The sequence below is a fragment of the Schistocerca piceifrons genome, chromosome 9, assembly GCF_021461385.2.
Source record: "Schistocerca piceifrons isolate TAMUIC-IGC-003096 chromosome 9, iqSchPice1.1, whole genome shotgun sequence".
Taxonomy (NCBI): Eukaryota; Metazoa; Arthropoda; class Insecta; order Orthoptera; family Acrididae; genus Schistocerca; species Schistocerca piceifrons.
In genome coordinates this window covers 56,388,585-56,416,571 of record NC_060146.1, presented here as the reverse complement: position 1 = coordinate 56,416,571, position 27,987 = coordinate 56,388,585, and the positions used below count along the sequence as shown (strand labels likewise).

The 27,987-nt window shown below is 41.0% G+C and overlaps 1 protein-coding gene across 1 annotated transcript in view; it reads left to right on the top strand.

Moving 5' to 3' along the window:
* LOC124716700 (pecanex-like protein 1) overlaps positions 1-27,987 on the top strand; it is a 296,058-nt gene that overhangs the window by 73,684 nt on the left and 194,387 nt on the right. The window contains exons 8-9 of the mRNA XM_047243242.1: positions 5,816-6,140; positions 13,122-13,343. Coding sequence (XP_047099198.1) covers positions 5,816-6,140; positions 13,122-13,343 — 547 coding nt within the window. The remainder of the gene's footprint in view (positions 1-5,815; positions 6,141-13,121; positions 13,344-27,987) is intronic.

Sequence of the window (27,987 nt, the reverse complement as noted above, 5' to 3'; positions counted from 1 at the left end):
CAAATGGAAGTAGCAGGGCGACATGTCTGAACTGTATGAAACGTGCTGGGTCCTTGGTGCTCAAGCTGCTCGCACTTGAACTTAGCCATTACATTTTTTGTGTAACGTTGGAGATGTGTGGATGTGCGTTAGTGTTATTGTGGAGCAGAATCACTCCCTCCGTGAGCTTCTGAGACCGTTTCCTCGTCATAGACTTGGATAGGCTGTGGAGTATCTTGGGATGATGTGATGACACTACATTCTCATCCCTAGATGTCTCACTATGTTATCCCAAAGTGACATATGCAAATTTCAACCGGTTTGGTTGTTAAGACTTTCGTACCTTATACTGATATTGTCTGCCAGGTTCTTAATTGACAATATGAACAGCAAGTGTCCCAACACAATTCTGTGAGGCACATACGAAGTTACTTCTACATTTGTCAGTGACACTCCCTCCAAGATAATGTGCTGCAACCTTCCTACCAAGAAGTCATGGTACCTCATACCTCATGTGATTGTATTTTCGTTAATAAGTGTATATGTGTTACTGAGACAATTACTTTTTAAAAGTGAAGAAAAACTGCATCCACCTGATCCATTGCTTTCAGGAAGTCATGAGAAAAGCGCAAGCTGAGATTCACATGATCAGTGTATTTGGGGGTCATTCTGTTTGAGATACCTCAATATGTTTGAACTCAGAATATGTCCTATGATTCTACTGCAAATGGATATCACAGATATTGGACAGTATTTTTGTGGATCACCTTCACTACATTTCTTGTAGATGGGTGTAACATGTGGTTTCTTCGGCTATTGCGCACAGTTTTTTGTTAGAGGGTCTACAGTACATAATGATTGAAAGAGGCACTAACTTGGTCCAAAATTCTGTAGAGAACGTGACAACGATTTGATTAAGCTGTGGAGCTTCGTCCAGTTCTAGCTATTTCAGCTGTTTCTCAGTGCTACAGGCAATCATCCCTGCAGTGGTGTGAGTATTAAAGTAGGGCAGCACTCCTGGGTCTTCCTTTGTAAATGGGCATTTGAAAACAATGTTCTGCATTACTACATTTGCTTTCCAACCCTAAATGTAAACTGTTGCTATGTACAAACAGGATTTTTGTGTGTGTGTGTGTGTGTGTGTGTGTGTGTGTGTGTGTGTGTGTGACAGTTCACACCTTGGAACTGATTTCCTCTAAGTGAAGCTTTCGGTGTCATGTACTAGCACCACTTTTGTTTGAGTCCAGCATTCCAAATAATAATGTGTACTGTGAAAATGATCTGAGAAGCATATAACTAGTTCTTTTTTTTAATACCTTTGTTCAGCATGGCGACTTGTCAGAAAAAGGTGGGATATTAAGTTTACTGGAAAAATCATTGGGTTCTGTAAGTGTGAAGTAAATGTTTAGAGTAATTTTTTTATTATTCCCTTTGAGATTCTGCTTTGGAGACAATCATTTGTGGAATCATGTAAGAAAGAGTCCAAAAGGGCTTTCAGTTGTTACAATGTTTGTTGCTCCATCGTGGTTACCTCTTGTGTGCCTACTGAGCTGGGGAATCTTCATTAGTGCTCTTGGCTTCATGGTTCCATGTGTGTTTCCCATTGCATGATTGAGTGTGTGACAGGAATATAAAGTTCACACGAGTATTTGTCACTTAACTGTGAATTCATCATTCACACAAAAAATGGTGTTCTTTGTTTAAATTTTATTAATAAAATAAATACAGATCTATATTTGACATGCATATTTTGTTGGTAAGCTTGAAATACTCAGACTTCTATTCTTTTCTACTGATTTTAATGGAAAGTAGTACCTGATTGACTTTCTTGAAGTGTGATGCTTCAAGTGAACAATGATCGTAGTTGGAGGAGTGTCTGAAGTATAACGTGTCATTCCTACCAAATGGATAACAGTCGGCAGTGTTTTCCTGCAAGGATTATCATGTATTTGAAGAGATTGTCATACAGTGATGCAGCATGGCACAATACAGAATGGCAATGGACGACAATAACAATTGAATTTCTGGGGTCAGCAAGATCTCGTAACTTGAAGAACTGTTGATAAACTAGTAAATCGTAGCTGAACTTGGACTAATTGCTGTGGCATGGAGAAAAGAAGAAACTGAGCAATGGAAACTAGCATTGTAAAATTTACTTTCACTTACAACAAAAATTGGTTCAGGGAAATTTGGAATTTCAGCCTGGAAATATCAGGTAAATCTTTTCATGAAACAAAGTTGCCACCCCCATTGATTTTAGTGTTTCATTCTGCGTAACTGCACTGGTGCTTTTTACCTCATAAGTGCTGTCTTGATGCAGCCCACCATGAATCCCTCTCCTGAGCCAACCTCTTCATTTTGGAGTACCGTACTTACTCGAATCTAAGCCGCACTCGAATCTAAGCTGCACCTGTAAAATGAGACTCGAAATCAAGGAAAAAAAATTTTCCCGAGTCTAAGCCGCACCTGAAATGTGAGACTCGAAATTCAAGGGGAGAGGAAAGTTTTAGGCCGCACCTCCAAATCGAAACAAAGTTGGTCCATTGTAATATGAGACACAATTTAGGTCGAATGAATGACGATACAGCTACAGTAGTTTGGTTCGAGTCGTAAGCTTAGCAGTTAAGCTTTATCAGGTAGCCATTGCTATGCGTCAGGTGCTCCGTCCGTATTTATATGGGTAGCCTTCCTTTTTCACGTGCTTCGTCTGGGTTGAACTGACTGCTTATTTTTTCTTTGATCTGATAAGTGCCGTTCTCTTTGTTATAGGTGTTTACGTCACTCTAAGCTGAAAATGCGTTATTGTACTGTGTCATGCATTGTTTGTTGCATTCTGATAATGTGTGTTTACAACCTGTCACCGCTCGTGGCATGGCTTGCTTTTGTGCACGCTACCGCCGCTTACAATTAAAAAACAAAAGAGAGGAATCGTCTCATTAGCGAAACAATGGCAAGAGACTGCTATTTGTTGTGACTTACACTGCTGCTTTCTTTGATAATGATCAACAAGGACCAAATAATAGACTGTATATGATAGAAGATTTTCTGAACGAGAATTTAGCAAAAATTTTTCTCCGTTTGAAAATCTTTGCAGACGCTGCTTTAGTACATTACATTCTGCACAGAAATTAGAGTCATCTTAGATTTAAAAATCTAGTCAATTGGTGTGCTTCATTTCTTACTGTACCACTATTAGGCATAAGAATAATACAAATATAAACATGACATGATATGTATATTCTTCCGCGTTAGCTGTTGACTCACTCTAGTTTCGGAGTTTATTAGGCAGACAGGATTTAAATGAGATAGCAGCAAACATGAAACAATACATGGCAAAATGTTTATATTCGTATTATTCTTATGGTGAAGAGAATACTGCATGTGATTCACAATGCAGAAAGGGTCCTATTAGCAACCATCTCTTCTCACAGGTAGGAAAATATTCAAAACTTAGAGTTGGCCATATTGACAAACATCCCAAACAGTCTTGCCAGTCGGATTTTCGTAGTACATTGAAATGCTGCTACATTCGAAGATGAACAATACAGAATTTGTATTTACTTTGTTGGATAATGTATGAAAATGCAGTGGTCGAAACTCAAGGTGGAGAAAAAAGCTCATCTTCCACCTTTTTTTTTTAATTTATTTACTGACGCAGTGGTTTTGGCGCCAGTAGTTATCTTTGTGCCTGCAAAGCATGCCTGTGTAGCGCTACATATATTCGACGGCAGAACTTAGTTGTGGCGGCACCTACCAACGTTTTTCAGAACTTCCGCTTACTTTGCACTCGATTTTAAGCCGCAGACGGTTTTTTGGATTACAAAAACCGGAAAAAAAGTGCGGCTTAGATTCGAGTAAATACGGTAGTTCTTGCAACCAACTTCCTCCACTTCTAGTCGGGTACGTTCTCACCCTTGTCTTCCTCTACAGCTTTTGCTCTGTACAGCTCCCTTTTGAACCCCGAAAGTCCTCTCACATATCCTATCATCCCGGCTCTTCTCGTCAACGTTCCTCTACGCACTGATTCTGTGGAGAGCCTCCTAATTTCTTATCGTATACTGGGTAGTTAAAATTAAAGTGCAGATCCAGTGTGGGCTGTAATCATCGTACGGTCGGTGTGCTACTAGGTTAATGTGGAACCAATTTACGCTGGAGAAGAATTATTTCCAGTTGTGGCCACCAGGTGCAGATGTGGTACTGTACGCTTTTTATATGACTGTGAAATCTTCACTCTCATTTGACAAACCGTAATGTGAGTGAACAGTACGGCTACAGAGAAGAAAGAATGTGCGCTGTTAGTGAAACTGTTTTATGCGAACGGCTGATATTACAGTGCCGCGTTGAGAGAGTATCGGCAACTGAAAGGTCTGAGGAGAAGCCCTGTGTCATTAAATGGTTTAAAGAAGTTGATAATGAAATTCGAAAATGCAGGTAAGCTCGATGTGGAATCTGGAAGAGGAAGAGGTCTTCTCCTGCTGTTGCTGTAACTGACCATGCAGCACATGCCTCGGGTAGTGCTAGTGCTAGTGCACGTGCAGCGTTGCGAGAATTGTCTGTCCCGTGGTCAGGAGTGTGGAAAGTTTTGCAGTCTTATTTTACACTGGTACCTGTACGAGATGCAGGTGGTGTGGCAACTGAAACCTCGTGATCCCCAGCAACAGTCTGAATTTGCTCTTTGGTTGCTGACACACATTGAAGTTGATGGCATGTGACTGGACAGTATTCTGTGGAGTGACGAGGCACATTTTACAGTACACACTGCAGTGAATACACAGAATTGCTGAATTTGGGGTACTGTTAAACTACATGTTGTGTGCAAATTGCAGTTGCTCTCACTGTATATGACTGTGTGGTGTGGATTCACAAGCACCTTTATTCTCGGTCCATTCTTCTTTGAAGACAATTCGTCCAAAGAGCCTGTCAGGTGTACTGTGACATATGCACATTATCGAGACATCCTTGTGCGGCGTGTGGTTCCTACTTTGGAAGAGTGCAACTGTGTGGAGACCACTGTTTTTGTGTAAGATGGGCAACACCCTGTGTCACTCGTCCAGTGAAAGGTCTGGTTAATGCGACCTCCCACAAATGTATTATCTCCAGAGGTTTTCCAGATGTGTGGGCTGCGAGATCACCCGATTGAAACCCGTGAAACTTTTTGCTCTGGGGGTATCTAAAAGCATGCATTTACCAGTGACACGTTTGGTCCCTATGTGATCTGAAGGCCTGTATAAACGGACACATTGCTCAGATTCCACTGGAACTGCTGCGAGGAACAGTTGATTGTGTGTTTTTTACAGATGCAGCATTTCATCGATGTCTCCGATGCTCGTATTGAACGTATTATGGAAGTGGCTATTAATAATAAAATAAACATTATGCCTTTCTCACTTCTTTGACTTTTTTTCTGCGCGTGTCCCATTTCTAGTTTATTACATATGGAAACATATGTATCTGCCTTCTTGTATTCGCAGCCCCAGGTTTGCACTTGGCAGCCAAAATTGGAACTAATTTTTTCTAGCATAAGTCAGTTCTGCATTAACACTTTGGAATACCTACTAAATTTTGCTGCCGTACGATAATTACAGCCCACATTGGACCACTATAAGTAGCTGCACTTTAATTATAACCACACATTAAGTCTATCTAATTTTCGACATCCTGTAGCATCACATATCAGATGCTTTGTTTCTCTTCTTTTTCAGTTTTCCTCGAACCGTACAAATGAAAAATAAATAAAAGTTGTCGAGTTGATCTTTTTTTATAGTGCTGACTTTAAATGTCTAATATATGCAGAGGTATTTTGATTAAATTAAACTGTCTTGCCATCTGCCTGCAGAGTGTGACGGACCATAGTTCTCGGGCAGCAGGTACTAACAGTGCTGCAGACAGTGGCGTGTCCAGCAACCACCGAATACCGGGGCGCACGTTCCGCAAAAGGTTCGGAGCCTGTTCTTCGGCCGACGAGCTCCTGGACGGAGGAGATGACGAAGACGATTATGACGAAGATGAGGGCTTGCCGGGAGAATCGTGTGCCACGGACGAAGCCAGTGGGGATGAGGGGGACAATAACAGTGCTGCTGCTGACGGCAGCCCCGGCTACGTCAGCCCGTCACCTGTCGCTCGACGGAGGACCGAGTGTGCCAACTTCGCACTGATTGTCAGTGAGTATACTGGTCTTGTGTAGTGGTGAATGTTTTGAAGCTTTGTAGCAGTAGTGACTCTAGCCTACCATTTCTCTTAGGAAGCTGTAAAGCTTAAAATATTTAAATGCCATGCCACTTTCACTACCTGAGCTCCGTAGACAGTACAGTATTCACTAGAATGGAAATACTCACTATTTTATTTTGCATCTCATTGTATCACTTACCTGTACATTGAAGTTGGCTTGTTATTTATCTACCACCCTATGCTCAGTAAGTATAAAATAACTTTCAGATGTGAAATCATTAAGGCACGAGAGACATTTAAAATTTGTTTTTCTGGCCTGATTAAGAGCTGATTTTGTTTCGTGTGTTTGTTTTTGAGATAATTGAGTGTGAGGAATAGGCTTTTGAGGTAACAAAAATTTTGCGATGTTTCAAATTTTGGTGTAGGTAACTCAGTAGAGAGATTTAGTTTGGCAAAGAGAACTTCCAGTTTTACATATCACAGTAATCTTTTGATGCCTATTATACTAAACTTTCACTGTTTCTTTTTTAAGTATATATTTTGGTTGGTATTTAATTGTGGTTTGGAAGTGAGCTGAAGAACAAACAAAATAGAACACTTGCAGAATAAGCGCTCAGATATTACAGTATTCAATTTAGGAGTAAAGGTGACAATTCACAGAATAGCAGACAAATTGAGTCATCAGTAGGCGTATAACCGGGACTAGAAAGCAGATTTACATGTAGGGTAAATGTTGTATCTGTAAAATAGTAATAATAGTAAAATCTAGTAGTAAGAGGAGCTTCATATTGGTTTGTGGCATGTGGTATGGTCAATTAGGTTCCACAGTAAATGAGATGGAATTTGAAAAAAGAAAAGAAAAAAGCCAAATTGAACATTAGATAGTATACTGGTCTTTGTAAAGCCTATTTTACATGATCTGGCAGCTGTCTAGAAGGAACAGTTTCAAAATAAGCTGCAGCGGTGATTACACATTTATATGACCGCTGTTGTGTGTGGCAGAGTATGGCATGGCACAGCACAGTTTGCTGTAGCTGCCCTCATTTCACTTCTTCACAGCCTTTGGCACAGTTCTAGTGAAATGGAATGTGGAAAGATGCTGTCATGAATTGTAGTTCATCACCATTAAAAAAGGAGTGGATTAAACAGAATATGGTTGATTCATTAATTCGATACATATGATTACTTTAAAAAGAAATGAACATGGGGTGTTTCGTGTATTATTTAGAAAGCTCTCCTGTGACTACGAGAAATCCTTCTATTTAGTTTGAGTAAATAGAGGTCTTTTGATAATAATACAAGGAATGTAATAACAGATATATTCTTGACATAATGTGGATTGCAAATTGGCAGTTTCCTAAAATATAATTTTTGCAAATGTTATTACTATTTCATTTAATGTAAACACCTTGTCAAAAATGATAGAGTAAAAAGTTTTCAGTTCATTGAATAACTTGCTTAACATGAAATGGGGCAAGTGTTATCCTAAAATGTGTGTAACAGAAAAAAAAAAAATTGTCAACTAAATTTCAAGATTTTAGTCAGATTATAGAATCATAAGTCCTAGTTCATTTTACTGTGAGAGACAGCAGACCAACGACTGATGCTCACGTTACTCCATTTCAAGTTCAGTGATGTACAGGGTACGCACTTTTTGGCAGAAAGGAGTAAGCTGTGTGTTCTGTAAGCCACACTTCTTCACAAACTGCTACTGTACTGTCAATGATGCAAGAGCATCCTACCTTTCGTATGAGCATTCTCCTGCTGCCACTTAGTGAGTAGATTTTTTACCTATACAATTACTGATATTGTTAATAGTTGCTTGGTCATGAAAGTTTGGTACAAAGGTTGTATGAGGCAGATTCATTAACAGAAAAGTGCTACTCATGGTGTACTTGTCCAACCTTGTGGAAATGAATTTGGCTGCACGCTGACATGAATAAAACTTTCACCCAATATTGCATGCAGTGAATAATAGAGGGAAGACAATTTCTCCATGTCTTCCGAAATCTGGATATGTGAAACAAGTTTTCACCAAGATAAAGTAAACACGGTGTCACTACTTCCTGTCCAGTATTACAAATTTTATTGACTTATGGCCTTGGGTACACTGAAGAAGAATTTTCAGTTTTTGTTGCAGATTTCACTGTTATAGTATTTTTTCTATTGGTATCGGCCAAACAATGTCTTCAGTATTGTAGATAAAATATTATGAACAGCCACTTTGCAGTAAAAAGTTACGAGCTGATGGATAAATTCATGTAGTTACACTTCAGTGTCTTCCATGAAGTCTTTGATGTCTGAAGTTATGTTTTTTCTGCTGGAATCACTCTTATCATCTGATTCTGAACTGTTTTTAGTTTCTATATGTTTCCTTTTCTTTAGCATTTTGATCATTTTTAAAGGTCTTTCAAGTTGGGATGACTATAGAGTGTCATCTTTGATGTACCATATTGCTTTGTGGCTCTGCAGTCATGCTACTTGTCATAATGTTAGGTGTTGCCTTTTGTGATAATTCCATGGAATACGTACTTTTCTTTGCTACTTTTCCTCTGCTATTTGCAAACCATTGTTGTTATATTATGCTCTGCAGAGACAGAGGTTACGTATGGCATAAGACTGTACTGTGGTATGCTCTTTGCCCAGAAAACACACACACACACACACACACACACACACACACACACACACACGAACACGCAAACACACAAACACACACCTACGTACCTCCTCTCTCTCTCTCTCTCTCTCTCTCTCTCTCTGTCTCTCTCTCTCTCTCTCTCTCTCTCTAACTCAGTAAGGAGCAGTTACCACTGAGATGATACGACATGCGATGCAACAATATGACACAGAAGCAACCTGGATTGGTAGAGCGAATAGAAACATAGTTGAAGTGACTTGACTGGTTCTTACTCAGACGACAGTGATAAAATACCGATACAATTCTCAGTCATGTCACCTCAGGCAATACCGAATGCTGATTGCTAAAAGCAACTGTTGCCTAAAAAACAAATTGTTTTATCAAGATGAAGCAATTCTACATCAACCTCTGCTGGTAGTAAAACTTTCAGTTTTCATGTAAATAATTGAAAACCACTGTTTAGGGATTTGTGCTTGTTCCCTTCTGTGCAGTTTTTCTCATTCGATCACAGCTTGAAACTCAGCTGGTTTTCTTTTTGCTATTAAATAAAACACAGCAAATATTTTGAAAAGTTTGCAGTAAAAAAATGTAGTCGCTGGCTAGTTTATGTTTGGTGCATTTTAGGTTATACAGTGTTGCATACTAAATGTAGCTAATATATCAAAATTGTTTTTAATACTAGGAGGAGGACTGTGCCTCTTTCCAGTCTAGAGTAAATACATGACATATTTGGAAGTTTTCCATGACAAGGCTGACAGCAGTGTTCCGCATGTGAGGCTCTTGCAGCCTTCTGTGTCCAGTTACTTCTTGTATCCCCCTCCTGTGGGAACACAAATGTCACAGAGATAACTGTCGTGTCACGCGATGTTTATTGCAGTGTTTTGTGTCGCGTATCGTATCGCGTCAGTGAGAACTGCAGCTAACAAATTATTGTGGGATGCTCGCTGTGAATCTAGTGGGACAAAAATATTTCAAAGGACATTAATTTTATCTACTACATTTCAGAAGGAATGACAAAGTGGCCCCCATAAAAAGGGTACACTGTTCTCTTTGAAGCACCGTAGATACTGTAGAACAGGTATGAGATCATCATGTAACTCTGCACTGCTGACATTAGTCACAGCACTGAAGTGCTGTCCACGTACAAGTCGGTCGTACGGAGCCAGTGCAGTAAGTTGGCTCGACTTAGAGATGTGACAGATTGTCTGAAAAGAGTTATTGTGTTTGGATGAGCTGATGTACACACTTGGATGAAGTTACTTAATTTTTTGGTGTATCAACATAGACTGTCTGATGTATCTATAAGGATTAGTGACCTACTGGCAGCCGTGTGACATAGGATTAGAACACTGGTTGTAAGAAGATCCTAACTGTCTGCTGTCAGTGAATGCAGGTCATTCTCAACCAGTTTCCGAGTGAACATTGTGAAAGCAACTGCATGCAATGGACGTACAGAGTGGGTTGCTTCACAAAAGGCCATTACTCTCAGCGGTATGTAAACATGTGTGCCTCCAGTGGGCCAAACAACACAGAAACTGGACAGTACCTGATTGGAGGCCTGGAATGTGGTTTAGCAAGTAGACAGTTGCCCCTTTCAAGTAATACAATGTGGCAAGTGCAGCTATGGTCCAATGAGCTGTGTAACTTAGTCTTTGAAGGTTGTATTTCAGGCCAGCAGTGGTTCAGTGATGTTTTATGGGTGTTTTTTGTATTTTCAAGTGGGCCCATTCACTAAGGTTATTATGAAGATGAACCAGGATTTTTATTTCAACATTTTTGGTGACAAAGTGTTGCCCTTCATTTCTACATCTGCACGGCGTGTATGCTGTGGACACACCCATCTTCCCAAGATGCCAGCAGCTGTTCCCTGTTGGATGAACAGTCTATTGCACGTCAATTGGCCTGCCAAGTCACCTGATCTTAATCGCGTGGGAAATGACTGGGACTATTTGGAGCAACAGGTGAAATCAGGGGTCCTTACCCTCTGCGGGGTCCAGCCGTGAACAAGTGGTTTTAACTGAATGTGGCTTTCCTCCAGAAACTTGTGGACTCTTGCTGTATTGATATTATTATAAAGGTTAATGACTGTGTTACACTGTATTAGTGTGACATCTCCTAGGAGTAATTAATTTTTTTTTTTTTCGAGTGTGCTTAAAATAATCATAATATTGCAGCAGATACCTGCGGAATTTCAGTAACGGGTGTTCTCACTCTTTAAATGAATGCTTTCACTATGTAGTCATATACAGGGTGTCCCATGGGGGAATAGTCAGCACTCAGTGATATGGCAGGAACGATAATTTGGAGCAAAAAACTTCATTTGGACATATGACCTATTCGAAATGGTTTCAGAGATAGAACACATTTCATGTACATTGTTATTTATTTTCTGTATTATTCAACTCATTGTCAGCTTTACACATGTACTACAGTTAGTAGATATTACAACATGCATGTTACAAAGTATTAATTGAAAAATATGTGCTTTTAACGCGTTCACCTCTCATTATTACGGTACATGACACGTTACAGCTATTGTACAGTTAAAAATAAACATTCGAATGTCCCACCACCTAACTGAATGCATTTGTGCTCACTTGGAAGAACTTTATTGCTTATACGAGTGCTTATGCACATTCCCTAATGAGGGCAGCTGCATTCGTGATGCGACCGAACAGTTAATCTCAGTTATTCACCTTCTGGCTTCATCCAACCCCCTAAACAAAATCTAATGGCTTAAAGTCTGGGAATCTTGGTGGTCAGTTAATTGTACTACTGTGGCAAGCCCACCGATTAGGGTAAATATGGTTGAGATGTTTGCTCAGATTTCTGGTCAAATGTGAAGGGGCTTTGTCATGCTGGAATTACATTTCAATCCACGTGGCCAAAGGAATGTCCTGAAGGTGTTTAACAAATGACTTTTCCAAAAAATGCTGATAATTCCATCCCATTATTCACTCTTCGAAAATGACTGGACCTATCAACATGTTACCAATCGTGTGTTCCGTCTCAGAAACTATTCAGAGTAGCCCATATGAAGTTTTTTTTTCTTCAAATGAGCTTTATTGTCATATCCCTGAATAGTGACCATTCTTCCGGGGAAAACCTTCAGATAGCAGCCCTGTATTAGTGGACAGAAGTACTATTATCACTTTTCTCAACAGAGGGCAGTAGTGTACTGATGACAGCCAGAGAGTATCATATCAAATAAACACTTTACCCCAAATTTACATTTTTCATGCTTGATCACATTGTATTAATTTTTCCTTGGATACAACAATCAACCAATTTTCCTTTAGAATTTAACGCTTGTAATTTTCCCGAGTCTTGCCCCATAAATCAGGCTGTTCTTCCATTAAAGAAATTAACTGCTCAGTGTCAAGATACTAAGCTAAGTGTACACGTATGGCAAGAAATTACAATACAGAAAGTAATGAATCAACTGAACTACAAACTGTGATTGTCTTAAAGACTGCTGTGCCATGCCTGAAAGAAGTTAAGTTGACAGTGTTTACAAAGTCGCCACCATAATGCAGACACTTTAATGTGGCAGTTTTGGGGGGGGGGGGGGGGGGGGGTTGAATTTTGGTTGCTTAAGATACTGGCAGGGGTCGCGCCTGAGCTACCGTGTTGAAGACACTGTCAGCTTCAGCAAGCAATTGGATGGTAGCTGTTATCAAAAGCGAAGTGTGCTTCAGTTTGCAATGTGTTGCGCATTGCAAATTGTTTTCTTTTCCTGCTTTGAAATTAGCTATGAGACTAATCTGGTCCATCAAGGGTTTGAAAACGAGTCCCACGACACCAGAAAGGATTGACAATCATTGTGACTGTACGTCAGTTTCACTTTTGCAGAAGTAGAAATGTAGCCTGCCAGCTTTGTGATAATGAGACGGACACATTCTCCAAACCTCTCCCCTCCCCACAGCTTTCCGGGTACTTGTCCGTTTACATTCACCGACGGCTGCCACGTCGAAATGTCTGCATTATACTTCGCACGGCACAGTGCAAATGGCACGGCAGCTGTCAAATGCATCGGATTACCCAGTAGTTCTACAGCTGCCGCGTGCCGTTCGGAGAGTGCAGTCCCGTTCCGGGCCGATACGAAAGCCGGTGTAGGTGTTCCATACCACAGGTGTGTCAAGTTGCCATTTAGACAGCTGCTGGATTGATGTGTGACAATTCTAATTGTGTCAAAATATTTTTGTAGTTTTCTGGAATAGATTAGAAATGTAGTTTTATCATTGGGGTACCTCATTATTATGAAAAACTTAGTTTTTGCCTGTGGATTCTGATCTCACTTCCACACTAGTGTAGGGGTGGATTTCCCCCACAGGTGAAACTGTGTGCTGCCGGTGCAACCGCCAGGAGTGCATTAGTTGTACAGTGGCTCCTCCAACCTGTGGCGTTTCTAAGGCTCCGTCCGATGCGCCCACGACCACCACTCGCGATGCCTCTTCCAGCCTCGTGGGACTCGATTGGTTGTTCGATCACACCGACAGTGACACCGCCGGGCAAACGTCGCCACTGCCGGCATCTGCAGCCTCCGTCGGTAATGGTGGGTCAGACAGAAGGTTCACTGCTGTGCTATCCTAGTATCTGGCTAGGAATATTGGCTTCAAGTGTTTATTAAATCATAGAACTTACAAAGACTTATAGGATGATGGCATTTTTCAGAATTAAATGGGTAGTACAGTTTCAAGACATGTGGAAAAGTTGTGCGTAGTATTACAATACAGAAGTACAGCAAGTCAATTCTTCCTAGATCTTGGATTTTAGTATATCGAGGCATTCATCGCAATTGTAAGTTCACAAATTGACAGGTGAAAAAGTCTTAGCTAGACGCTGTGGCCGAGTGGTTCTGGGCACTTCAGTCTGGAACCACGCGACCGCTACGGTCGTAGGTTCAAATCCTGCCTCGGGCGATGATGTGTGTGATGTCCTTAAGTTAGTTAGGTTTAAGTAGTTCTGACTTCTAGGGGACTGATGACCTCAGATGTTAAGTCCCATAGTGCTCAGAGCCATTTGAACCATTTTGAAAAAGTTTTATGTGGTATTACAACACAGAAGTACAGCAAGTCAACTTTTGCTGGTTCTGTGATCTTAGTATCTCAAGGTATTCATCACAACTGTCGGTTCACAAATTAACACATTTCTTATGGCTCTACACTCGTCATTTACAACTGTGCGTTGTATTTAAGTGAATTCTAAGTTAAGTTTTACAGACACATATGTCTGTTCTTGACCTTCTGTATTGTTCCATTGGTTCCACACACAAAACAAAACAGTGATATTCATTATTCGGTAATTTGTCTGTGGAGTTGGAGAAGTTATCAATCGGTAATCGTTTCTTTCTGTTTCTAAAATTGTTTGTACTGCCCACAGAAAGGTTATAATAATGATGATAAAAGTTTTCCCTAATCTTATTGTTCCTGTTAACTAAATTTTGATTTTAAATGTGCCCAAAGTTGCCAAAAGGACATCGTGTACAAGTAGGTAAGTAACTTAGGAACACACACTCTGAAAGACACTTTACAGTACTTGAAGTACTGTACTTTGAGTACAGCCAAAATTTTCTCCCTTTCACGTTCCATTCACAAATGGTGCATGGGATAAGTGTCCGTGGTAAAAGTTGAAATTAGCTCAAATTTCTCTCATTTTACCATTGTGGTGTTTTTGTGAGATGTATGTGGGGGGAAGTAATACGTTGTCGGAATCTCCTTGAAATAATTTTTCTCAGAATTTTAATGCTGAAACTGTCCATAATGGCCAACAACTCTCTTTTTAGAGTGTGGGTGAACATCTCTATTCTTATGATATCCTTCTATTCTCTCTATTAAGTGTACCTGGTAATGGTATGAACACTGTTCATACCATTGGCCCAGTAAGGGTTTTGTAAGCTACTTCGTTTGTCAAAGAATTACATTTTGCTGGGATTCTACCAATGAATCTATTTTTCCTACAATTGTTTTTGTATGGACATGCAACTGAGATATCTGTGGACACCTACTACCAGACATTTAATGGATGTGACTGATTCCAGTGATTGTTGTGCAGTCATGTAATCATACAGTAATGGCTGTTGCGGCCTATTTATGCATGACTGCTACTCCCTGCATCCCTCAGCAGGTTTTCCTATAATTTTTTGCTGGCAGGAATTTTATACATACTGTGGCACCATTAGCAAAAGCCTCACAAAGATACTGACATTATCTACAGGATCATTCATAGGAGGGCTATCCAGAAAGTAAGTTCTGTTAAGTTCAAGGAGTACTCCCTTTCTGTCCCAAAAGTAGAGGTTTATTCGGGACGTGTGTGTTTTTTCGATGCTTGCAGTTCGACATTGCTTTGATATGACATTGAAAATAAAATTTTTATGTGCAGGGGGGGGGGGGGGGGGGGGGAGAAATAAACTGACGACACTTTAAAGGCTTACTTAGTGAGCTCTTGTGATGCCAGTCCAGTGATTGGCTTTTTGTCTCCATCCTGCATTTCATCTGTCATTACAGTGTGATTGAGAAATTGTCTCCTCCTGCATTGTACTGGATTGGAAACATTAATGTGGTCGCCGAACTCTTCCTTTTGTGAATGTCAGTCATAAGCATTGGGAGCACAAAATTTGTGCTTGTTAGTCACAAGTCCATGCAACAATGTCCTTAATATCTTTGAGAAACTGGCTGATAATTCTGTAATCGTGAACTGACAAATTTCACTTCTGTCATTAACCTTTACTATAAGTTCGTTTGTCACAGGGATGATCTTCCACTTCTTTGCCCATTATGGATATTTGTCAGGCCGTCTTTGCTCAAAAGATACCATTCACTCTGTATACTGCACAAAGTTCACTATGTACGAGTACAGCTTTCATGTTTTTCGCACTCAGAAGACAGGTTGCTGCAGATAATTCATAATCAGAGGTTTTTCAGTGACAGCTATCATTTTGATTTACAGTTACAATGCAAACAACAGTTTGATAACCTTTCCACAGCAATGCCAGATTTGTACTAAGCCTGGTGACATAAATATGCTAAAATCACTCTGATTCCCCCCCCCCCCCCCCCCCCCCCCCTCCCCTCCCACTGCTCCACACACAAGACTGAATCAGAACTTACTGTCAGAACATTTAACTTAATAGGTAGAACAATGACAGAATTGTGTGTTTCAATAACGTACTCTCTTTTTTTTTTTTTTGTGCCATGGGTAGTGGAGGTCACTTTTATACCTTGTTTCATTTCTATGAATACTACTGTTTCCAATTGTGATTACTTGTAGAGGACAACTAGCACAAGTAGTGAAAGTACAATAGTAGCTTGTTAAGTCATGTATTGCCTGAGCCACATTTGTGCCGGGGCACAGTTCTCAGTGTCCAACAAACAAACAAACAAACTGTTTGCACTTCCTTTATTTGGCTCACATTTTATGTGCACCATACATTTATTTCTGCCAACTGCTGGTAATTTCCGTCACTGTGGCAGCATTGACGAGTATCGATTCACTTGCTCAGAAACGCTTTCTGCGTCGCTTCTTGTGCTACGAGCAGCTCGTGATGAAGTAGCAATGAATATGTATTTTGAGTTTTTCACAGATTTGGGGCCATTTAAGTTAACAGTCCTGAGGGATAGGTCCTAAAGGAGGTAACACTGATTATGATATATTTATAAACAAACAATGCTAGTTACCTAAGAAAGGAGAAAACATTTGTAGAGTTAAATTTTGTGTGAGCTGCAAAGGGCATAGGATTCATTTATTTTAAAATTTTAAAGCTTCGGAGGTGGCAAATTTTATTTAATGTTTTTATTTGGGACGTGTGTGTTTTTTCGATGCTTGCAGTTCGACATTGCTTTGATATGACATTGAAAATAAAATTTTTTATAGTACTGTGAAATTGATGTGCAAGATAACTTTTTTTCCTGTTTCCAAACAACTGACAGCTCTCTTAAGTTTTTTATACACCATTCACATCAATATCGCTACTTTTGTGTTGTCAAGATCCACACACCACTGCTCTGAGAAACACGATTGTTCATTCAAGGTTGCAGACTTTGCACACTGTCTAGAGCCCATTTGTGTTTTGGTGTATGAAGCATTACTCCCCAAAAAATGCTTGCACCTGACTGGCTGACACAATAACGACCCATTTTGCTTGTAGACTCTTCCCACATTATACGTTAATTTTAAATTTATAGGCCTTACGTAAATTATTAAGAACAAAATTGGAAATGTTCAAATAATCATTGAATAATTTTTCTCAAGGAAAGGAGGGAAGGATGTTGATAGTCCACTCAAATATTGCTAAAAACAGCTGATATTGATTTCTGTGTAAAATAGAAGTCAGAAGATTCTCAGGTACAATATTTATGAGAATTGTTTGTAATTTTTGAACTTAAAATGTAAATCAGTTTGTTTAAATTGTGTACTACAAACAAAATGAGTTGTGCAAAACTCAGTTTGTGTAACAAAGCTGCTGTAACTCGGGTTAAGTAAAAAATGCGTAATATGCTAAATTATCAGCAGGAAAGTTCATTTCAAATTTGAGATGATTTGGTTAAGAGATTATTTGATAGCCTAATTCAGTTTCAATTGCTGCAACGTGTTTGCTGCACAGTTTTTTTTTGTTAACCTTCCTTAGGTTCAGACAAAAAAACACTGTAAACAAAGAAATGAATTTAACGTTTGGTAAAATTTCTTTTCTAGCATTCACTTATATATGGATGTCACGGTATTCTACTGAAAAATATTAAATGTAAAATTTTAATTGAAAAATTTAAACGTTTGTTTTGAAGAATAATTTTGTGCAACAGAAAAGGAGTTTTGTATAATAGCTGTACTGTCATAGTGTTAATGAGGAATAATTTCATTAACATCCACAAGACATATATGATCACATAAATCATATTGACATTGCTGCAGAATAAGAGAATGTCGGGGAACTGACTCATTCTTGAGTTATTCGGTATGTTCTCCGAAGCCTAAATGTGCCTTGTGTTATGTAACAGACTTCACCACATTATAATTGGCTGATCTTGTGCACGCCACTCCAAAAAAGTTTGCTGTGAGTAGCCCATGTGAGATCAGTCCTAAATGAATTGTGTGTAGTGTCATGTTACATCGTGTTTATAACAAATACTTGATACAATTTTGCATGAATTAAAAAAAAAAAAAAAAAGTGGAATACCTGAGAAAGTGTGTGGGCAAAATTTGCAAATGGATAAGCTTGTTTGTTCTGTGCTGTGAATTGTGTACAATTTAAAAATTGCTGGATTTACCAGTACCTCTTTTAAACATCTGTGGCCAAAAGAGTATTTTAGAATACTGGGGAGAATGATCTTAAGAGCCCTATTACTTACTCACTTACTTACTTACTCCCTGACTACTTAGTGCTACAGCCCATGTAGGGCCTTAGCCTCTCTGATGATCACAGCCCAATTCTGACGATTTTCTGCTCGTTTCCTCCATCTCCTGACTCCAATGTTTGGCTGGCTCTGAGCAATATGGGACTTAGAGGTCATCAATCCCCTATAACTTAGAACTGCTGTAAACCTAACTAACCTAAGGACATCACACACATCCATGCCCAAGGCAAGATTCGAACCTGCGACCGTAGTGTTCTCGCGGTTCCAGACTGTAGCGCCTACTCCAATGTTTCCCACATAATTTTCCACATCCTCCAGCCATCATTTCAGGGGTCTCCCTTTGCACGTTTTGCCACCTTTTTGACAGCTTTATCCTCTGACATTCGCTCTACATGGCCCAGCCATCTCAATCTGTTACACTTAATTTCAGTCACCTAGTCAGGATGTCTATACAGTTCTTCCAGTTCCTTGTTTATCCTTATCCTCCATTGCTCTGCCTCATACACAGCTCCAAAAATCTCTCTTAATACTTTCCTCTCCCATCTCTCAAGAGCTCATCTTCTGCTACAGTCATTTTCCATGTTTCTGAGCCATACATTACCACCAGTCTTATGACTGTTCAATAGGCAGGCACCTTCGATTTTCTGCTCAGGCTACGTGACTGAAGGATCTTGATCAGGGCCCAATAAGCTCTATTTCCTGCAACAATCCTAGATTTTATTTCTTCTCTTATTCTGCTCTCCTCCGTAACCAGCACTCCCAGGTATTGGAACTTCTCACATCGCTCATAATTTCCTCTGTTCAACTTAATATATTTTCTAAAAACAAAGATGATGTGACTTACCATACGAAAGCGCTGGCAGGTTGATAGAAACACAGACAGACACATACATACACACAAAATTCGAGCTTTTGCAACAAACTGTTGCCTCATCAGGAAAGAGGGAAGGAGAGGGAAAGACGAAAGGAAGTGGGTTTTAAGGGAGAGGGTAAGGAGTCATTCCAATCCCGGGAGCGGAAAGACTTACCTTAGGGGGAAAAAAAGGACGGGTATACACTCTCACACACACACATATCCATCCACACATATACAGACACAAGCAGACTTATTTAAAGACAAAGAGTTTGGGCAGAGATGTCAGTCGAGGCGGAAGTGCAGAGGCAAAGATGATGTTGAAAGGCAAAGATGATGTTGAATGACAGGTGAGGTGTGAGTGGCGGCAACTTGAAATTAGCAGAGATTGAGGCCTGGTGGGTAACGGGAAGAGAGGATATATTGAAGAGCAAGTTCCCATCTCCGGAGTTCGGATAGGTTGGTGTTGGTGGGAAGTATCCAGATAACCCGGACGGTGTAACACTGTGCCAAGATGTGCTGGCCGTGCACCAAGGCATGTTTAGCCACAGGATGATCCTCATTACCAACAAACACTGTCTGCCTGTGTCCATTCATGCGAATGGACAGTTTGTTGCTGGTCATTCCCACATAGAATGCATCACAGTGTAGGCAGGTCAGTTGGTAAAACACGTGGGTGCTTTCACATGTGGCTCTGCCTTTGATCGTGTACACCTTCCAGGTTACAGGACTGGAGTAGGTGGTGGTAGGAGGGTGCATGGGACAGGTTTTACACCGGGGGCGGTTACAAGGATAGGAGCCAGAGGGTAGGGAAGGTGGTTTGGGGATTTCATAGGGATGAACTAACAGGTTACGAAGGTCAGGTGGACGGCGGAAAGACACTCTTGGTGGAGTGGGGAGGATTTCATGAAGGATGGATCTCATTTCAGGGCAGGATTTGAGGAAGTCGTATCCCTGCTGGAGAGCCACATTCAGAGTCTGGTCCAGTCCCGGAAAGTATCCTGTCACAAGTGGGGCACTTTTGTGGTTCTTCTGTGGGGGATTCTGGGTTTGAGGGGATGAGGAAGTGGCTCTGGTTATTTGCTTCTGTACCAGGTCTGAAGGGTAGTTGCGGGATGCGAAAGCTGTTGTCAGGTTGTTGGTGTAATGGTTCAGGGATTCCGGACTGGAGCAGATTCGTTTGCCACGAAGACCTAGGCTGTAGGGAAGGGACCGTTTGATGTGGAATGGGTGGCAGCTGTCATAATGGAGGTACTGTTGCTTGTTGGTGGGTTTGATGTGGACGGACGTGTGAAGCTGGCCATTGGACAGGTGGAGGTCAACGTCAAGGAAAGTGGCATGGGATTTGGAGTAGGACCAGGTGAATCTGATGGAACCAAAGGAGTTGAGGTTGGAGAGGAAATTCTGGAGTTCTTCTTCACTGTGAGTCCAGATCATGAAGATGTCATCAATAAATCTGTACCAAACTTTGGGTTGGCAGGCCTGGGTCACCAAGAAGGCTTCCTCTAAGCGACCCATGAATAGGTTGGCGTACGAGGGGGCCATCCTGGTACCCATGGCTGTTCCCTTTAATTGTTGGTATGTCTGGCCTTCAAAAGTGCAGAAGTTGTGGGTCAGGATGAAGCTGGCTAAGGTGATGAGGAAAGAGGTTTTAGGTAGGGTGGCAGGTGATCGGTGTGAAAGGAAATGCTCCATCGCAGCGAGGCCCTGGACATGCGGAATATTTGTGTATAAGGAAGTGGCATCAATGGTTACAAGGATGGTTTCCGGGGGTAACACATTGGGTAAGGATTCCAGGTGTTCGAGAAAGTGGTTGGTGTCTTTGATGAAGGATGGGAGACTGTATGTAATGGGTTGAAGGTGTTGATCTACATAGGCAGAGATACGTTCTGTGGGGGCTTGGTAACCAGCTACAATGGGGCGGCGGAAAGATTAAGGACTTTCCTATCCCACATCCACACCGTGGTACTTGATCGTCGGGAGTATGTGGCTGAGGGACTGCGTCAGCTTTCAGACAACACCACATACAAAGTTTGCCAAGGTAACCCCATTCCCGATATCCAGGCGGAGCTTCAAGGAATCCTCAGAACCTTAGGCCCCCTGCCAAACCTTTCACCTGACTCCATCAACCTCCTGACCCCACCGACACCCCGCACCCCTACCTTCTACCTTCTTCCTAAAATCCACAAACCCAATCATCCCGGCCGCCCCATTGTAGCTGGTTACCAAGCCCCCACAGAACGTATCTCTGCCTACGTAGATCAACACCTTCAACCCATTACATACAGTCTCCCATCCTTCATCAAAGACACCAACCACTTTCTCGAACGCCTGGAATCCTTACCCAATGTGTTACCCCCGGAAACCATCCTTGTAACCACTGATGCCACTTCCTTATACACAAATATTCCGCACGTCCAGGGCCTCGCTGCGATGGAGCATTTCCTTTCACGCCGATCACCTGCCGCCCTACCTAAAACCTCTTTCCTCATCACCTTAGCCAGCTTCATCCTGACCCACAACTTCTGCACTTTTGAAGGCCAGACATACCAACAATTAAAGGGAACAGCCATGGGTACCAGGATGGCCCCTCGTACGCCAACCTATTCATGGGTCGCTTAGAGGAAGCCTTCTTGGTGACCCAGGCCTGCCAACCCAAAGTTTGGTACAGATTTATTGATGACATCTTCATGATCTGGACTCACAGTGAATAAGAACCCCAGAATTTCCTCTCCAACCTCAACTCCTTTGGTTCCATCAGATTCACCTGGTCCTACTCCAAATCCCATGCCACTTTCCTTGACGTTGACCTCCACCTGTCCAATGGCCAGCTTCACACGTCCGTCCACATCAAACCCACCAACAAGCAACAGTACCTCCATTATGACAGCTGCCACCCATTCCACATCAAACGGTCCCTTCCCTACAGCCTAGGTCTTCGTGGCAAACGAATCTGCTCCAGTCCGGAATCCCTGAACCATTACACCAACAACCTGACAACAGCTTTCGCATCCCGCAACTACCCTTCAGACCTGGTACAGAAGCAAATAACCAGAGCCACTTCCTCATCCCCTCAAACCCAGAATCCCCCACAGAAGAACCACAAAAGTGCCCCACTTGTGACAGGATACTTTCCGGGACTGGACCAGACTCTGAATGTGGCTCTCCAGCAGGGATACGACTTCCTCAAATCCTGCCCTGAAATGAGATCCATCCTTCATGAAATCCTCCCCACTCCACCAAGAGTGTCTTTCCGCCGTCCACCTGACCTTCGTAACCTGTTAGTTCATCTCTATGAAATCCCCAAACCACCTTCCCTACCCTCTGGCTCCTATCCGTGTAACCGCCCCCGGCGTAAAACCTGTCCCATGCACCCTCCTACCACCACCTACTCCAGTCCTGTAACCCGGAAGGTGTACACGATCAAAGGCAGAGCCACATGTGAAAGCACCCACGTGATTTACCAACTGACCTGCCTACACTGTGATGCATTCTATGTGGGAATGACCAGCAACAAACTGTCCATTCGCATGAATGGACACAGGCAGACAGTGTTTGTTGGTAATGAGGATCATCCTGTGGCTAAACATGCCTTGGTGCACGGCCAGCACATCTTGGCACAGTGTTACACCGTCCGGGTTATCTGGATACTTCCCACCAACACCAACCTATCCGAACTCCGGAGATGGGAACTTGCTCTTCAATATATCCTCTCTTCCCGTTACCCACCAGGCCTCAATCTCCGCTAATTTCAAGTTGCCGCCACTCACACCTCACCTGTCATTCAACATCATCTTTGCCTTTCAACATCATCTTTGCCTCTGCACTTCCGCCTCGACTGACATCTCTGCCCAAACTCTTTGTCTTTAAATAAGTCTGCTTGTGTCTGTATATGTGTGGATGGATATGTGTGTGTGTGAGAGTGTATACCCGTCCTTTTTTCCCCCTAAGGTAAGTCTTTCCGCTCTCGTGATTGGAATGACTCCTTACCCTCTCCCTTAAAACCCACTTCCTTTCGTCTTTCCCTCTCCTTCCCTCTTTCCTGATGAGGCAACAGTTTGTTGCAAAAGCTTGAATTTTGTGTGTATGTATGTGTCTGTCTGTGTTTCTATCGACCTGTCAGCGCTTTCGTATGGTAAGTCACATTATCATTGTTTTTAAATATATTTTTCCCGCGTGGAATGTTTCCCTCTATTATATTAATATATTTTCTCTTTAACAACAGCATTTTTCCTGGAAGCAAAGAGATACTGTGTTTTTGTATTGTTTACTCTAAGTCCTAACTGTTCTGCCTCCTTTTCCAGTCTGCCAAATCCTTCTTCCATTTTTTTCAAACTTCTAGACAGCATACACACATCATCGGCATAAGCTAGATTTTGGTGCATACGGTTAAACAGGGTGCCACCTCGGTTATCAATCTCCACCCTTTGCATCACTCTCTCCGACACTATGTTGAAGAGTAGCATGGATAATACATCACCCTGTCTTAACCCTTGGTTGACCTCAAATTCTTTAGATAGTTTTCCTTCCACTTTTACCTGGCATTTTGTGTTCTCCGACACTATGTTGAAGAGTAGCATGGATAATACATCACCCTGTCTTAACCCTTGGTTGACCTCAAATTCTTTAGAAAGTTTTCCTTCTACTTTTACCTGGCATTTTGTGCTGGTGAGGGTCATTTGTACCAGTCTGATAAGTTTACTTGGGAATTTCATCTCCGTTAATGTGCATATAGCTTTTTCCTTTTACCACTATCATAGGCCTGTTTAAAGGTTACAAAAATCTGGTGTACATCCACACTATATTCGTAACACTTTTCCATTATTTGCCTTATAATGAAAATCTGGTATGTTGTTGATCTGCCTCGTCGAAAACTGCACTGGTAGTCTCAGAGTATTTCTTCTGTAATTGGTGCCAGTCTCATAGGAATGGCTTTGGCTAATACTTTGTACACCATGCTGACTGAAGCAATACTGCAATAATTTTCACAGTTTACTTTGTTTTTCTTCTTATGAATCAGGTACATAATGGGAGTGTTCCACTGGTCTGGCATCTATTCCTTCTCCCACATTTCCACTATGAGTTGATGTACCAATCTTGTTAGATGTTCATCTCCACCCTTGATCATCTCTGCTGAAATGTTGTCGTTACCTGGAGTCTTATTATTCCTTAGGCTTTTAATTGCTTTCCTAACTTCCTCTATTGTCGGTATAGGTACAGGTCTTTCATCCTGACTAACATTCTGCCACATTTCATCACCCTCTGTTTCTTTTTTGAGCTATCGGTCTGGAACCTGTTCTCCTCCTATAAAATTTCCTTCTTTATCTCTGCATAATATTGTACGTGGTTGGGAGCCTTTCTTCAGTTCCTGAACCCTCTTGTAGAATTTTCTTAATTCTTGACCATTATACTCTTCTTCTGGCACTGTGATCCATCTCCTCTCTAATTTTCATTTCTTTGTTCTGCAAATTCTATCTGCCTCTTTCCTTTTCTTAATGAATTCTTCTGTATTAGGTCTTGTTGTCCTGTTTATCATTTTCTTTTTTGCCACATTTCTCACTTCCACTGCCTTTTTACAATCTTCATCGTACCATCCTGCCCTTTTCACCCTTTCTTCTAAACCTAAAACTACTTCTGCAGTTTCTTGCAGAGCCTCTTTAATCATACTCCACTTCCTTCCAGAGCTTGGCTTTGTTTAGCCTCACACTATTTCTGCAGTTCTGTTTCATATTTTTCGGATACTCCCATTTCTTTCAATCTGGAAACATTGTATCTTCGTGGAGCTTTTCTCTTCCCTCTGGATCTATAGATGGCTATGCGTTGTCTGTATTTCACTCTTACCATATAATGATCCAAATCGCAGTAAGGGCCCCCCCCCCCCCCCCCCCCTGCAGTTAACAACTTCAAGGATGTCAGACGTGTGTCCCCTGTTGATTACGACATGGTCAATTTAATTAAAAGTAGTGCCATCTGGTGAGCCCCATGTGGCTTTCCTTATGTTCTTTCTATGGAGCCATGTACTCTTCACTACCATTGCATTGCCCATGGCAAAGTCTATAAGTCTTTGTCCATTTTTATTCGACACCTCATGCAGGCTGTCATTTCCTACTGTTTCTCTAAAGGCGTCTTCTTTTCCCATTTTTGCATTGAAGTCACCCATCACTACCTTTACATTATTCCTTGGTATGCCTTCTAATTCCTGTTCCAGTTGACCATAAAACTCATCTTCCACTTCAGTCTCATCATCTTCTGTGGGTGCATACACACATACTAGAGAGGTGTTGAAAAAATGGGCCTTCATTCTCAAAGTACACATCCTTTCATTTATAGGGTTAAAATTTATGACTGACTGCTTTATACCTATTGTTTACAAGAAAGTCAGTACCACCTACTATACCACTGCCTCTTCCATTATATATAATTGTGTAATTACCACTTCTTATGATGCCATCTCCTTTCCATCTGACCTCTTGAATTGGTGCTACTCCTATTTGGTACTTCTCCATCTCTTGTCTGAGTCCATGTAGAGGTCCTGGTTTGTTCAAAGTTCTTACATTCCAAGTAACAACATATATATCATTTTTCCATTTATGGTGTCCTTTTCCTTGCTTGGGTCGTTCATCAGTATCATCAGTCCAGCTATTCTTATCTTTGAGTTTCGTAACTATATGTTTTTTCTGATACAGAGTTGTTATCCCCATGATCAACACCCAACATGGAGGGCCTGGATTTGTATTGGATTTACTCCCTTAGGGAGACTGGCTTCATCACATCTCTAGAGCCCTCCCTGCCCTATGTTGTGGGAAATTGAAAATGATAAGGAAAAAGGATGGTCATAGGGTAGGATAGGACAGGAGACAGGTTATCAATAGGACGTTGTGGGACACACTTTGTCTGGTTCCTCTCCTTTGGCCTGTTCAGCACGGGTGACCCTGCTAGTAGCTACTCTACCGCCGGCATAGCCCCCCGGATACAGGGCTCGCAAACCACCTCGCCCACACAGACAGTGCTTCGTTAAGGCAGTATCCCCTGAGGGGGTAAGAGCCCTATTCCTTTTACTTATTATTTGTGAAAAGACTGTAGGTACAGGTCTGCACTGATAAGAGAGATTGTATCGGCATCCGCATTCACAAGCATTTGCCCACATCCAGAAATATTAGAGTTCTGTACCACACAGTAAGTTGGAGTTATGACACTAGGCTTGTGCCTGGTTTGAATTTCATCTGTTGGAGTTAGACTTTGTAATTTGTATTCCATTGACTAAGAACATCGAGACCAATATGACCACATTTTAATACAACATAGGCTGTCATACTCCTGATCGTTCCATATTTAAGTTTTGTATTATGACGACTCGAACTGCTTTTGTAACTTTTATGTAGATCATTTCACCAACATTGGGAAGTCAAATGAAGTTGTCACAGGCTGCTGTTACTTTTTTGCCTAATGGCAAAAGTTTGTAGTGTAGTTTGCTTATCAGATGTTCATCAATTCACCATAGTATTAAATCGTGTTAAAGAGCTACACTTCTCAATGTAATAAGTGTTGCAGTGTAAACATGTAAATATTTTGGGAGGTGCACTGATATTGTACCATTATTTATGTTGCATATGAGAATCAAATGGTGGTTAGAATATGGAATGAAGGCTCCGAAGGAAGATGTTGCTGAGTTTAGCCTTCATGTTGCTTTTGACAGCTTTTGGTAATTACGCAGTGCAAATAAAACAGGACTGACTCAGACTTAAAGGCTGCTGTTGGTATGACGGAAGTAGCATGTACTTTTAATTGTGCAGGAAAACCAGAAGAAGGCAGTGCTGGCTCTGCATTTGAGCTAAAATGGTGGCACTCAGTCCCGAATGGGTCAGAGTACTAACTTAAAATTATAATAATTATTATTACTATCAATCACGTGTAAATATTGACACTTTCTAACCATAAAGTATTTACTACTGTGGATATATTCACAGATATCCGCATCTGTACAGCATCTAAGCATAGAATTGCACTGGGGAAAACAGTTAACATTTAAATTGTTGTTTTAGGATGTATTCATAGTGTCATCTGTAAATACTTCATGTGACAACTATTCAGGCAGTCATTGTACACCTGTTATAGGTGTTTAGTAAATGGAAAAAGTCTATATTGGTAGGGGGTTTAGTAACTTAAACTTAATTACTCCTTAAAGCTTCATTAAGTCCAGCACTAACTGCAAAAAGTTATGACGTAGTACCAGAACAGATGCTTTGGTTCTCTTACAAATTGTTTTTTTATTCAATTACACATGAATTTACATGTAAAAGTGAACATTCTTAAGTGGAATGTGTGTGTGTGTGTGTGTGTGTGTGTGTGTGTGTGTGTGTGTTTTACACTTTGAGTAACAGAAGCTTCAATTGCCATTCATAGTTGTCATGTATTGCTATTATTGAATAAACCTGTTGTTTAAAATGTGGTTCTATTAAAATTCTTCAGGCATCCAAATGTAAATTTTGGGCCATTTAGTTTTATGTCATACATAAATTAACTTTTACTTCAGTTGTTCTAAAATTAACTTCTAACAAGTGTCTGAATACTGTGAAAGACATGTGGCATTTCAACTGTTTTGGTATATACCACATGTTCTGGTAAAACATGGCTTTCTTCGTGCACTTAAAATCAAAAGTAAATTCTGCTTTGTGACTGGTAATGATAGGTTTCATTATATTTAATATGTAATGTTAACATCAAACACTGCTGTTTGTGAAAATTGAACACCACAAGGTCGTATGTAAATAAATAAATAAATAAATAAATAAATAAATAAATAAATAAACAGGACATCAGAATGAGATTTTCGCTCTGCAGCGGAGTGTGCACTGATATGAAACTTTCTGGCAGATTAAAACTGTGTACCGGACCGAGACTCGAACTCGGGACCTTGGGTAGCTCAGTTGGTAGAGCACTTGCCCGCGAAAGGCAAAGGTCCCGAGTTCGAGTCTCGGTCTGGCACACAGTTTTAA